We start from the raw sequence: 14,213 nt of genomic DNA, 5'->3' as shown, positions 1-14,213 counted from the left end.
CCTGAAATTGCCTTACTTGGTTTCAAGGAAGGCTTTATAAATCATGTGAGATTTTATGCTTTTGATAGTTCAACGATAATTTTATTGGAAGGAGACTCAGCTGTTATTGCTTATAAGATCTATCTCATTTTTGAAGGTAGTGTTTGTCTCTGTTTAAGATATTTACTTCATGGATCATAGTTTGCTATCTACTATTGATCAGCTGTCAAAGATGATGACGATGAATACCTGGATAAATGTCCTATTGCAGTGCTGGCTGCTGTGGCTGAAAAAGTCATTGAGAACAAATACAGGATAACTGATTTTTGACATGTGTCTGAAAGCAAAATTGCTAATGTTGATAACAGGCTTGCTGTCTTGTTAATAGCAGAAATGAGAGGAGAAGGCACCCTTTGCAGGTCTGCGTTAGGAGTAAGGAAAAGGCTTCCTGTGTTTAGAAGTGGGAGGTAACCGGAGGAAGCAGCTGAAGGTCAACAGCAGAGCTAGGATAACATTCCTTAATTTCCCACCCATTGCACCCACAGTGTGTGCCTCTTCCTCCTTGTTCTGCAAATATCAAGAGTAATACAGTGCTTGTCTTCAGCATCAGTTATTAAAAGAACAGTTTAGTTGTTGAAAAGTTTAACAGAAACCGATTTCTCTAAATTAGTTTCGGTTCACAAAGAGTTTTTAAGTGTCAGTGTGGGGATTGACGGTGCTGCCTTTCAGAGGTAAACATTAAACGGTGAATGAAAGCCTCGGAAGACGTAGGAAAGATGAGATCAACTTGGGGATTAGAGAGCATCACCTGTTAAACATCTTGGTTTTAAATGATCAGGTTTTGCTGCCTGCTTCCATTTACTTTAAAAGGGAGCATATAGTAAATATTTGTCTGTAAACAGCAATATGCTGGCTGGGCAGATCACTTATGTGCAGGCAGAAAGGATCTTTGCTGCGGTTCCAAAATATCATTACATTTATTTTTGTTTGACTTCCAACTTGAGTTCTGTTCCAATAAAGACATTTCCCTCCCGGTGGCCATTCCCCTCTTTACTGTATGTGCCTTTCTGCCTGAACTGTTGCTGTAAAACGGATAAATGTGGCATATCATCGTGTTCGCTGTTTAATGTGTAACAAACCTGTTCAGGTTACTGATGCACTGGCTTTAGTGAAGTGTCTCGGGATATAATTTCCTCCCTTGTGCTGCAGGTAACTGTTATCTCTGTAATTTCTTCACTTTTCAAATAGAGTCCAGTGCCCCGGGCTCACGAAGAGACCTGCACGTTGTGACACCCGGTATCTGAGTGTCTTCTTTTCAGGTCTGTGGTCCTCAGAGCAGGATCCCCAGCTCTTGGTGAGACACACAGAGTCCAGGGATGGAGATGTCAGCTCCAGCCCTGGCAGTGCAGGGCCTCGGCTACTCGGGGATGGAGTCTCTGTGCTCTCTCTGGGCATTTGACCACCCCCACAATACAAAGGCTTTTTATTACGTTTTGAGGGAATTTCCTGTGTGTCAGTTTGCGCCCGTTGTCTCTTGTTCGGTCACCGCTGAGAACAGACATCGTCCTCGCTCCCTCCCGTCAGCCGTTGCTGCGCGCTGAGAGTCCCTTGAGCCTTCTCTCCTGGAGGCTGAACAGTCCCAGCACTCGGCCTCTCCTCTCACATCTTGAAAGAATGAAGAGTGAAGGAGAATCAGGGGCTTCACCATTGGCTTTGAGAGACGCGGCCTGCAGACCAGTGAGCTGTAGGGACTCGGCAGTGGACACCGCAGGTCAGAGTCCGAGTTCTGCCCTGGGCAGCGAGCAGGTGCTGGCTCAGTAGCGTTGCCTTGTGATGCACACCCAGAGCCCTCCTGATTTTAAGCACTGAAGCCCATTTAGAAACGGACCAAGAATTAAGCCCCGAACTGGAGGAGAAGCAGCATCCCCTGCAAGGCTCTTGCAGGCTTGCGCTGTTCTGGGTTGTAACCATCTCTCCTTGAAGCTGCTCCGCTCAGGATCTGCACTGAAAGATGAAATGGGCCAGGGAAAACGACTCTTTGGTGTTCAGTTAGAAGGGAAGAAACCTGTGCTTTGTTCCAGGGACTGGTTTTACATGCCCGAAGCCTCAGCGTCCCCATTTGCTGCTTGTGCTGTGTCTGCTGTGCCGCAGACAGGGAGCTCCAGGGACAGTGGCAGCAGGACCTGGCCTGTGGTGTGGGCAGGGGCCAGGCTGGGGCCCAGGCAGGAGCAGCTCTCCCCAGGGCTGCTGCAGGGCCCATCTCGCAGCTTTGGTCGAGGTGTCACCTCTGCCTGGTGCACAGGTGGTGGATGGAGCTGCTCCCGCTGTTGTTGTTGTCCTAGAGCTCTGGTTGTGATTTTAGTTCCACAGAAAAGATGCCTTCGGCTTGGCTTTTCATCTGGAGCTTAAACAAGGTGTTCCTGTTCTTCGCTATTTTACTTAATTTATTTTTTTTGGATTGCAAATTAACCTTCTGGCATTAAGGACCTTGGAAAATTTGGAATTTTAATCTTGCAGAGTGAGTTCTTGGGAGGTAGAAAGGGCTTGTCCTAGCTCATCCAAGATGTCATTAAATCTCTGTTTCACTGCCAATTTGGTGTGTGAATGATGTTATGAATGATTCTCCCCATGGCCGCTAACATCCAAGTTAAACTCGTATTCTTTGCCCTTTTCTGTCGTGTATCAGGTCAAGGCTGATGGCAGTGTCTGAGACTGTCGAGGTTTGCTGCGTGGCAGCTCCTGGTGATCTGAAGGGGCTTTGCTGAACCAAGCTGGTGATTCTGGTGGGAAGCATGCATTGGTTTGCTTTATGTCTGGCTCAAGCAGAGTTGTTTATTCTTCCTTTTTTTATGCATTTGCTCTCCTCAGATGAAGTATTTCCATAGGCTTCCTGAATCAGACACAGCATCTCTCAGTTGTACAGAGTGGTGGGTTCGCATCACAGATATTTGAACCTTCTTTTAAAAACAACCCCAACCATGCTCAGTAGCTCCCCATGGTTTACTCTTAAATTCAGTTTCTTTGGAGCAGAACTCCTGGAGTCTGCACAGAGCTGTGTTTTCAGAACCTCTCTGGGGTTTTCTCCTCACTTTCCTGCTTTGTGCATATCCCCTGGTTTGGACATGTGCTGTGGTTTTATTTGTTTTTCTTTAAGCGCAGGGCAGTTTGCTGAGCCATAAAAGCGAGCTACTGCGCTGGCCAAGAGGTTCAACAAAGGGGGTGTTTTTGTTTTGAGTTTATTTTGGTTTGGGGGTTTTTCTGTTGGCTCTTCACACTCCCGGCACGATGCTCACATGTCGCAGGTACCAGCAAAACAGACCTGAATTACAGCAAGGTTTTCAGGCACCGTGAAAGCCCGTGCAGTCGTACAGACGGCATGAAGTGTCCCTCTCCGGTCACTGCGGGGTTAATGTTTTGTTAGGCCTAGTGAAATAAATGTGGCATAAGTGAAAAACGAATTATTTGGGTTTTGAGGGTTTAAGTGGCATTGTGCTGCTGTTCCAAGTAAGGATTCTCTGAGGCTCGCGTTTTGTTTCTGATAATGAGAGGATATCCTTTGACGAGGGCAAATGTTTTCCACATTCAGATGTCAAATCTTGAAATATGTTTGGAAGCCCAAATCCGCGTGCTGTGCTTTTGTGACGAGAGCATTTCTAGTCGGAGGGCTGATGTTGTGACGGATTAAAAGGAATTCGGTATTTTGAGCAGCATGTAGAATAGAACAAAACAATGTTGAATTTAGAGAGTTTAAATGTTGGTTCTGTTAAAAGATGCTGCGAGTAAATTAACGATTCTTGTGTTTTCTCCTTCATGAGGCCTTCTGCCTTTTGCCGGTCTGGTGTCAGCGTTTGCTAAGGGGGCAGCTGGTTGATTTTAGGAGCTCATACATTGTTCAGTGATCGCTGCCGTACTGATACTATTCAAGAGTTGATAGTTTATTTGAGAAAACGAGAGGTTTACACCTGCTGGGGAAAAAAAATAGAGGTCACGCATGGGGTTGTAGCCTTGACCCAAACGTGTTTGGCCTTTTCATAAATTAAGGGCAAAATGTGTGTGACGGCTGATGACAAGGCAGAGGCACGGCTTTTGAAGGGTGTTTTTTCAGAGCTATGCAGTTGTCCATAAAGCTTTCACAGAACTTGAGTGCTCTGTGTAAATAGTCCCACTGCGTTCTTTCCCCGTCTGGGGCTGAAGCCAGATTTTATGCGGCTACTTAAACAACAGGAAAATTGGAAAAGAAACTGGGTGGGACAGTGATAGGGCAGTTAATGAACTGTGTAGAGGAGGTTCTCTGTTAAAAGTATGTATATAATGGGGATAACACTCAGTTTTTAAAACAGATTATTTCTCTTTAAAACTTGACGTTAGCAGAAAGCGCCTTTGATCCGTCGTTTGGCTCACTGAGACATTGAGGCGCGCGCTGAGACACAGCGGTGAGGCTTCGTTTTGAAGTCCTGGTGGCAAAGTGCTGTGTCTGCAGCTCGTGTAAATCTGCCGGTGGATACACGAAGCGGCTGCCAGGGGAGGTCGGTGCCCGAGTGAGGGGCCTCATCGGTGATAAGTGGGGCTTTCTGGCATGAAGGTGAGGAGCTATTGATCAGGAGATTTGGGTTTAGCTGGACACTTATTGTTAGATTTACATGCTTTGCAGAATTGGGGCTTTAGCTCATCAGCTGAAGAAGAGGTGGAAAGAGGGAGCTGTGTCTGTGAGTGGAGTTCACTGAGCACCTCCCAGCAGACGCCAGGTTGTCCAGAGACCATCGACGGGACTGGACGGCTGGAAAAGCTGCGTCAGCTCTTCCCTGGCAGCTGCGGTCTGGGTTTAAAGGAGGCGCTGTCCTGGTCCCTGGGCTGTCACATGAGAGAAGTGTATGAAAATGTGTTGTTTGGAGGAGTAGCTGCCTTTTCCAGTCCTTTAGTACGCTCTTGACTTCATAAACTTGTACTTCTTTGTCTCGGAGATTATGTATATTACAGGGCTAGGTAGGTTGTCTTTGTTTCTTGGCCTCAAACATGGGCTCACTGTGGAAGGATGAGGAATGAGTCTCTGCTATGTTGTGTATCTGCACCTTTCTTAGTAACATGGTCAGGAACAGCGAGGAATGGTGGGCAGAGCCCTGGAGAAGTGATGTCCGCAGCTGATGACCTCAGGTATGCGCAGGGGAAGGCGATGTTACGTGGCGTGTGTCCAGGAGGACACCAGTCCCCAGGCCAGAGCCGTGGGGTTTGGGCATCTCTGGGCCCTGAGAACAGGAGCGATGGTGCCTCAGTGCTCGCAATGCTTCAACCTGCATCGTGTCCCGGCTGCGCTGGACTCCTCAGGAAAGGATTTAAGAGGGATCCAGCAGAGCTTTTCCTGTTCTGGATGCAGAGCCTCACAGATGTGCGCTCGAGCTGCAGTGGAGGCCGCTGAAAGCCAAGAAAGCCTGGAAGGAGTCAAGAAAACCAGCGAAACAGGGGAACCTGTGTAAGTTTAGTGCAGATGAGCCCTCTGTGGAGACTCCTGGAAGGCCCAAGGCTGGCAAAGACAGGCAATGGAGCCGTGACTGGCGGTGCCAGGGGTGCTGGGAAGGCTTCAGTCTTACCCAGGGTGTGTACCCCCCGCGCAGGGAGCTCGCACCGTCTATCACAGCAGGTCCAAGCGGGAGCAGCATTGCCGGGTGGAGAAAACCATTTTGCATCACTCCTTGGGACTGGGCATTCACCTTCACGTGGCACTGGCAAAACAGGACAGGCTGTAGCTCACTTCTGGTGCCAGCAGTGGGGAAAAAACCCACATGGTGCACGTGCCAGAGCTCAGGGCATGGTGCACAGCGAGACGGAGCGGGTGAAGGACACTGGCTGCTCACCGTGGAGCCGAGAAGGAACTTAATCTGCCTTAAAATAAACAAATTCAAAGAGGCATTTGCTCCTTTCATTTTTAGAACGAGACACGTTATTCACACTTACATCAGCTTATTTCTTTCTATTTTAAGGTGGTGTGTTTATCTTAAAAACGAATTTTAAAATAGGTGGGGGGGGTGATGCGGTTGGTGGAAGCCGAATCCAAACGATGGTCAAGAAAGGAATGGTTTACCCTTGTTGGTTGGCAGTCAGCGCTCAGAAGAAACGGATCCTGCAGAGACGTTGGGGAATTGCCCGGGTCACTGGAGCTGCGCGTCTCGACCTGGAGATGGGGGTGCAGGAAACGTAACCCCCTCCCACTCCTCACCCTGCCTGGGGCATCACCTCCTGCCCCTGCAGGAGATACGGCTCAGGACTTCGGGGTTCTGCTACAGACTCGTCTGGAGTGCATGGGTAAAACCTTGGGGCAGAATAAGGACCTTTCTGGGAGAAAAGGATGGTCCGAAGATGGCTCTGGCTTGGTCCTGCCCCAGTGCAGGGAGCTGTCTGGGAGGAATGGAGAAGGCAGAAAATACTGAGGAAACAAACAGAACTGTTCTGAATTCTGTGGTCAGTGTAGGCCCCCTAAGCTGAAATTCATAGAAACAATGTAGGTAATGAGGTAGTAGTGTCTTTTTTTATTGAATTAATTTTCTGCAGTTTAAATGGATTCATTCAAGGATAAGAAGAGCTTAGGGGTTTTCTTCAGGGGAAAAAATACTTTAAGAATTCAGTTAGTGGTCAAAATTTCTTTTGCTTTGTTGAAAGTGGTTTTTTTTGCAATTGTTTTTCGGCTGCCTGGCGTATTTAAGGAGTTGTTTTAATTTGCAAGCAGGTTTTTCCGCCCCCACACATGGGAAAAAGGTGTATAAGGACTCAAACCCAAGCGATTGCTCAGACTTTGTGAAGGAAATTGCTATTTGGGAGAGACTGGAGGCACAGAACTGGCTCATTGGGTGTCTGGCTTGGAACAGTGGATGGTCTGGAGAAAGGCTGAAGCGAAGAAAGAAAGAATTCTGAAACAAAGAAAGAAAGGATTCTGAAACAAGGGGGTTTTTGGCTGCGGCGGGGAGGTCCCTGCCCACGGCGTGGTTTGTTCAGGTACACACATCAGTCCTCGCTCTCGGGGCTGTGGGTCACTGCAGGGCTCCCGTTGCTCTGGGGTCCATTGCTTCAGCACGAACGGGCAGAGGGGCAAAGTCGCGCTAGGACATTTTGTGCATCGGCTGTGGATGTAAATGAAGGACTTGCATTATTGTTCTGAGCGCTGGCCAAATTTTTTGACTTTTATTGTTGTGCTTGTGACGAGCACAGTTGGTGATAAACGCCAGCAATGCTGCGTTTCTCGAGACGGGGAAGTACATCGTGTCCAGGCATCAAACCTTCCCTTTTGCTATTTTAAGGGGCTGAGAGCCCTTGTCCTCCCCCCTCTTTTTTAAAATGTAATGGGAACATCAGGGTAGGATTTAGAACTGTGATAATAACTCATTCCTCGGGCATCCAGTTCGGGTACTGAAAATGAGTTTTTGACAGACTCATAATTCTGAGAGTAAAAAAAGAGAAAAGCTGGACTCGACTGTCCTGTCCATCGCTGTTTTCACGGCGTGTCTCACCATGTGTTTCACTTCTACGTTTCTTTAGGTTTGGTGCCGAGTTTCCAAAATTGCACGCAAAGCCTTTAGATCCATCTGGGTTCACAGGAATTTTCTCCATACGCAGTGCTTTCTGTGTATTTTTGGTATTTGCTTCCTTTTTATCTCTCTGCCTAAATGTGAGAACATGTATTTTTGGGCTGTTTTCCCTCGTATGTATTTGAACAAACACATAAACCCTCTGCTATCTGCGTGTAAAGTTATGACTTTGGGGATGTGTTTGTACGACTCGTGTCTGCTGCCCTCTAACAAACAGAGGATTGATTTTGCTGTCAAACCTTTAAAGTAAATCCAAGCACATCGGTATCCAACGGCTGCCCCATGGTTTACACTGAAATCTCCCAGCTGTTTGTGTAACGTCGTTTGTTGTGTGATTTCGGCAGTAACGCACAGACTGCTTGAGTTGCCAGGCGCTTTTTTGAAAGATAGTTTCCAGAAAACGCCGTTTTCCAACTCGCTAGTTGATTTCTGCGACCCTGCAGTTTGGGGTACACTTGAGACCTTTGCAGTAGTTTCTGTCACGGAGCCTGAACGTGCAGCAGAAGTCACTTGTCAGTGATTGACTGGAGTACTGCGTTCGCTCAATTCAGATTTTACTGACGTTTGACAAAGCTTTCTTGTTATTTAAAACCCAGACTGGAAACACCTGTGTAGGATTCTTTTAAACTTGGAGCACGTGGAGGGGTCTGACTGCTGTCCCTGAGCTCATACTTGTATTCACAGAATGGCTCGGTTGGAAAATCCCTCTGAGATCATCATGTCCAACCGCTCCTGTCTACCCCCTAAACCATATCCTTAAGTACCTCGTCTGCCCGCTCTTTAAACACATCCAGGGATGGTGACTCCACCACCTCCCTGGGCAGCCTGTTCCAGCTTCTGACGACCCTCTCAGTAAAGAACTTCCTCCTTATCTCTAACCTGAACCTCCCTTGGCACAGCTTGGTGCCGTTTCCCCTTGTTCTATCCCCCATCACCTGGGAGAAGAGACCAGCACCCACCTCTCTACAACCTCGTATTGATTGAATAGGGCTGTGCGTGCACGTGTGTGCGCGTCCTCCCACGCGTGGGCTCTTCCAGTGCTGACAGCTGATTTTAGGGGTTGTTGATAGTTGAATTGAGTGGCGTCCTGGTTAAAGTGGCCTCTGTGACTGCTGTAAAATGCAAACGTAGCAACCTGGGCAGGCTGCTCGGGAAGATGAGTGCTGTGTTTCTGCGTGGGAGCAGGGCTATGGCAGCCGCTTGTCACGTGGCGGACAGGGGCTTGGCTCCAGACGAGTGAGCACTGCACAGCTCTTCACTGCTAGGGGAGCTTTAGAACAGATTTACATTTTATATAGGCCTAAGTGTTTAAAAGCAGCAAATTAACCATGAGGACTTTGTGCACTGATGTGCTCGCTCTTACAGAAGCGGGCTGGATGACGTTTTGGGCTGTCCGTACTCGAGGGCTGGCTGAGCGCTGGCACTGACTCAGTCCCCGTGTCAGTGGAGTTCAGCTGGTTGCCAGAAAACTCATGCTGTGGGGTTGTTCCTCCTCATTTATTTATTTTGAATTGCCATCTTAAATCCTTCACGTTGAGGCTTCCCACCTGCCCGGCACTGATGCGGAGTTTGAGCTGATGTGTTCTGTATTGTAAGTGTACAAATACTGACTTAGAAAAGAAACAGCTTGTTTTCCTTGTCCTGCTAGAATGTAAAATTACGTGTGAAGATGAAGACCTCAACGATCTTTTGGAGCAGGTTAAGACAAAAGTCGTGACACATCTTGCTTGCTTCGGTGCTCATTCACCTCAGTTTGCAGCACCCAAGGCACTGAGATGCTTTTTTCCCTTTGTCTAAGAAAAGCATCCATTAAAGTTTAAAATTAATTGCTGTAATTAAGAAATTAATAGCTTTATCAAATACATCTTTCAGCGGCCAGCTTCAGAACATGCGATCAGACCACAGAGCCAAACGTTTTGGGGCAGACAGCAGCTGGAGGCGGCAGTGACCCTGTGCAGCGCGGGCACTCGGCTCTGCTGACAGCTTGGATGTTTGTTCCCTGACCGTTTCAATGGGAAGGTTTTTTCATTGATGCTGTTTTGACCACATTTCTTACTATGGTCAAAATGCAAGCTTACACCTGAGCCTTCAGCTTTGAGGTTCAAAGCCCTTTGGCTCTTTGAAATGTTGTACTTTACCCACCACAGTATCTTGCGAGTCCTCTCCGGAGAAATTCCCTGCTGTCTTTGAATGCGAGGCTGTTGTAGCTACCTACAAGCGGACATGAATAGAGAGAATTGTCTTGTACGTTAAATAATGAAAATAAGGCCCAGTAATAGCTCTGAAAATTGTGATGCAGAGCCAGAACTTTCAGGGCTGTGCTGCTGGTTGAAATGATTTGTCGTTGGTTGAAACTGGGTCTTGTTCCCCGTGCTGTGGAGGGGTCTGTCTGCAGATTCCACTGCCTTTGCTAACTAAGGCCCTACTTTGTCGCAGGTGTTGCTAACATCATTTCCATCTGTTTTATTTTCCATCTGTTCCATCAGCTCCACCTCAGACATTTTCAGAGATCTGCAAGAGCCTGAGACAAGCTCAGCGTCTTCTGACGAGTAAGTGGAGCACATGCGTGGAAATGTCCTTGTCACCGGTTTAGCTCAGAGTTTCCAGGTTGTGGACTCCTGGGCGTTTTCTGTGGGAGAGGGGAATGTCTCCAAAAAGCCAGGTTCTTGGTGAATCCCCGCAGTTGTGGGAGATGCAGTTCAGTCAGTGGTTTTGGATCCCTGGAAAATAAACCTGGGTGCTCCAAGGATCTGCAGCTAGCTGGTTGAAAATCATTGCTCTAAGGTATATTTGAGCTTGAATATATGCATGAATAATATGTGAAGATGGGGAGGAAATACAGGGATATGTGGGGGCGTTGAAGGTGTGCAGTTACAGTGCCATTTGGAATAGTGTAGAGTTAGGTCAGCTGGAGAGCTCTGTAGTTATTCTGGAAAGGAAGGGGAGTGAAGACTGGTGGGGTCTGCGGCACAGTCAGCCCTTGCAGCCGAGACTGCTGTGATCTGGGGTCTCTTTTTGAATCACACACCCACTTGGTGGCTGATTTTAGGGGTGTGCTGAGAACCACATCGCATTTAATTCTCGTAGTTTGCTTTTCAGAGTATTTATGACACAGTTTTCTCTATTATCCGTTACTTACATGTGGTCAGTACATTGTGGCAGCTCTTAAAATTCATGATTAATGACAGAAGTAGCATTTGAGACTCTCTTAAAATGTGTGTTTAGATAATCTAATGGATCTGAAGGAGCTTTAATGGAAGCACTGATAAGGCCTTGATTGCAGTGGCATCAGAGGTCAGTGTTGGAGTACATCACTGGAAAAGCAGTCGTGAAGCCTTGGTCGTGGGGAGCTGAGCGGGGTGTGCTGGCGGTGCACTCACAGGCACCCTCTGTTCTGTGGTACCTGGGAGTGACGGGCAGGAACGTATGAAATCCTTGGCTGCACCCGTTGCAGACACTGGTCTCTGATCCCTGGTGATGATCCCCTGGTGTGTCAACCACGTACCAAAGAGCAAGCAGCCACAGCTCTTTCACAGATGTCTTTAATCTGCTGCAAGATTTGTTTAACCCTGCTGTATGGGGGTCAGGGATCGCCTGAAGACCTTGCTAACCACCTCAGTGTCATTATATCTCAACTGGCTCTTTCTCAGTGGGTTGGATCACTAGAAATTGGGCTCCTGAATAAAGCCAATCCACAGGGCTCTGTGGCTCCAGCTGTGATCAGAAGGGAAAGGTGGAGCTGTGGCTACCAGAGCTGAGGGCTTACGAGCCGGGGAGCCAGCCAGCACTGCAGCTCCCTGTGTTGTCTGGATTCGATGCTTGAGGTGTGAAATGCACAGCGAGAAATGGAGAAGATGCGTGTCTGTCCCTTGAGTGCATCTTGCTCTGTCTGGGGACACCAGGACAACCAAGAGCCACCTGGGCCAGCTGCACACACAGCTCTGTGTGTGTCCATCCTTGGGATGAGCACCATGGGCTGCTGCTGCCGCCAGCACTGGCTCTGACCTGATGGGCATCCAGGGCAGGGAGGGACGGTGGCTGGGCAGCAGTGAGGCCAGCGAGAACGGCACAGAAGAACCCAGAGGTTTCTTGGCTGCAGTTGGGAAGTTACTGAATTTATGGTTGGTGTGATGAGCTTGCGTGCTGTTGCTTTTAAAGCCAGCGACCTTTACCAGGATGCAAACGTTGGTATGAAAACACACCCGCTCAGTGCAGCGTTGAGTGTGTGGAGGACGGGGCTGGAGGTGGTACCCGTGGGTGCTGTGGTGCTCGGTGCCCGCGGGGCTCTGCCGGTTTGCGCGAGGGCTTGGGAGCAGAGTCATGGGGGAACCGTTCTGCACTGGCCCCAGGATGAGGAATGGGAACAAGAGGTACGTGCTTTTAAAACAAATTTGCACTTAATGGTAGAGCTGTAATTAATTACCACGGGGAACTCAGTATTTTCTGTAAGAATTAATTGTGGCCGCTTTTATTGGGGGAAAGCTTAGGTTTTGATGACTCTGCGCTTCCTGTGGAAGGGTACTTAATGTACTTCTGATGATATTTTAATAGTCCGTGTAATGCTTGGAGTATATGGCTTCTATTTATTACATTTAGCTATAATTTTGTAGATAGTAGTCTACCATGCGTGTTAAAAACATCCAATTTAAAAGTATTTTTGAGAATTTTGCAGAAGTGACGAGCAAGGCTCAGAGTCTTCACCTTCCCAGCTGTATTTTCCATATCTTTGGAGACTGCCATCTCCAAACTTGCAGATGGGGGACTGTGGTTTCTTTACCAGCAGACAGTGATCGCAATTAGTTTTGGTGACGATACAATCAAGCTATTGTCTGTTCCTCTTTTGTGCTCCCTGCACTCCCATTCTGGAGGTGCCAACTGGCAGAGCCGCTTTCTGCACTACAGGTGTTGATACGCTGGGGCTTCAGGGTTTGGCCCTTCGTGCATGGGTTGGGAAAACACATCATTACTTAGCGGGAGAAGAAATGGGAATGTCAATAGCAAAAACAGCGCTGGAGTTCGTTAATGGAGCGCTCCTACCTAGCGGTAATGGATGTTCACATCAGCTGTGCTATGGATCCATAGCAAAACCGTTTGTTCCTTTGGTAATTACCTTCAGGAGGTGAGGGGAGACCTTGTCACTGTGCAGCTCCTGAAAGGAGGGGATAGCGAGGCGGGGGGGTCGGTCTCTTCTCCCCAGTAACAAGTGATGGACAGGGGGAAATGGCCTCAAGTTGTGCCAGGGGAGGGTTAGATTGGATATTGGGAGGAATTTCTTCACTGAAAGGGTTGTCAGGCACTGGAAGGGGCTGCCCAGGGAGGGGTTTAAAAGCCGTGGAGATGTTGTGCTCAGGGACATGGTCTGGTGGTGGCCTTAGGGCTGGATTGGTGGCTGCACTCAATGATCCCAAAGGTCTTTTTCAACCAAAACCACTCTGTGATTCACCCAGGAAACTTCTCAATTATTTGATGGGTTTGTTTAAGGTGAGTGGTAATAACGTTTGGCCAGGTTGGTAAGCACAGAAGAACATTAGATAAAGTAAACCTGTAGCTTTCATGAAAGCTCTTTGGCCATTGCAGAATGGGTCCCGTGGGGCACTGAGGGGCACAGGGGTCACTGGAGGGCTCTGCTCTGGTGAAGCTTTCTTGGGAAGCGCAGGCAGCACACCACAGAACAGGCAGATGGTCTGTTCCACAACCAGCACAGGCTTTAAAAAGTTGAGTTATGCCAGAAAGATGTCACCTCTAGCGCTCTATTTTTATAGGAGTTTAATAATCAGGTATTTGCAAAACAAGGAACTAAATGACATAGAAGCTCCAGTTCTTGGCTTTGTGTTTTAATACATTTTTGGACATAAGGTAATTACCATTCTGCTGTGGAAAAATGTAGGCATCAAAGCTAGAAATGGGCAGAATATCAAACAGCAAAGCTAGCCTTAAACTAAATGAGATTTCTGTTTCGTTCTGTGTCAGAAGTCATTTGTTCTTGCAAGGGCAGTTGTGTTTTGCGAGTTCTCAAAACCAAGCAAACACACAAGGAATGGGGGAAGAAGGTGCAACCACTGATGGGTGTGCTTGTGAGGTGACACATGAGCAAAATCTGAGTGCCAGTTGTCTTTGCCCTGTGTCGTGTTCTGGGTTACCCTTCCAGGTACTTAAACTGTTGGCTCCGAGTTACGTTGCTGTCTTGCCTTTGCAGTACATTAACGTTTACCAGGGGTGAGCATTTGCAAAGTGAGGCTTTCCTGTAACACAAAACCCTATCGCTAATGGCCAGTGCGATTCCTGCACTGGATGAGCCTTTTCCTGAGGTGGGGAAGCTTCAGCCTGGGTGATGCACGGATGGTCTTGTGTAGCTCGGGCTCGTCTCTACATTTTGTACTGATGAGAATACTTTTAAATAGTGCACATTCAGACTTCTCCATCTTCTAATGTCTGCAAATCCCAAATGATGTTATTTGATATTAGGGCATGAGGACTGAACGTTTCAGAGCGTTGCAGACCTCACTTTTGAGGTGAGTCCGTACCCCCCCGTTGGACAGGTCTGGTTGTGAGCCTCGCCGAGGCTCTGCCGGCCGTACTCTGTTCAGTGACAGCCCCCGCGCTGTGGGGCAGTGTTATCAGGATAACGTGGGTCGTTGTTACTCTGCGTCTGGTGAAACT

General features: G+C 48.0%; 1 protein-coding gene across 1 annotated transcript in view; it reads left to right on the top strand.

Moving 5' to 3' along the window:
* Window positions 1-14,213, top strand: part of RAD18 (RAD18 E3 ubiquitin protein ligase) — a gene marked incomplete at its 3' end in the record, with an annotated part of 61,204 nt that overhangs the window by 25,439 nt on the left and 21,552 nt on the right. The window contains exon 11 of the mRNA XM_010184344.1: window positions 3,153-3,184. Within this exon, the coding sequence (XP_010182646.1) occupies window positions 3,153-3,184 (32 nt within the window). The remainder of the gene's footprint in view (window positions 1-3,152; window positions 3,185-14,213) is intronic.

The sequence above is a fragment of the Mesitornis unicolor genome, unplaced genomic scaffold, assembly GCF_000695765.1.
Source record: "Mesitornis unicolor isolate BGI_N332 unplaced genomic scaffold, ASM69576v1 scaffold1120, whole genome shotgun sequence".
NCBI classification, from domain to species: domain Eukaryota; kingdom Metazoa; phylum Chordata; class Aves; order Mesitornithiformes; family Mesitornithidae; genus Mesitornis; species Mesitornis unicolor.
This window is presented reverse-complemented; position numbering and strand designations above follow the sequence as displayed.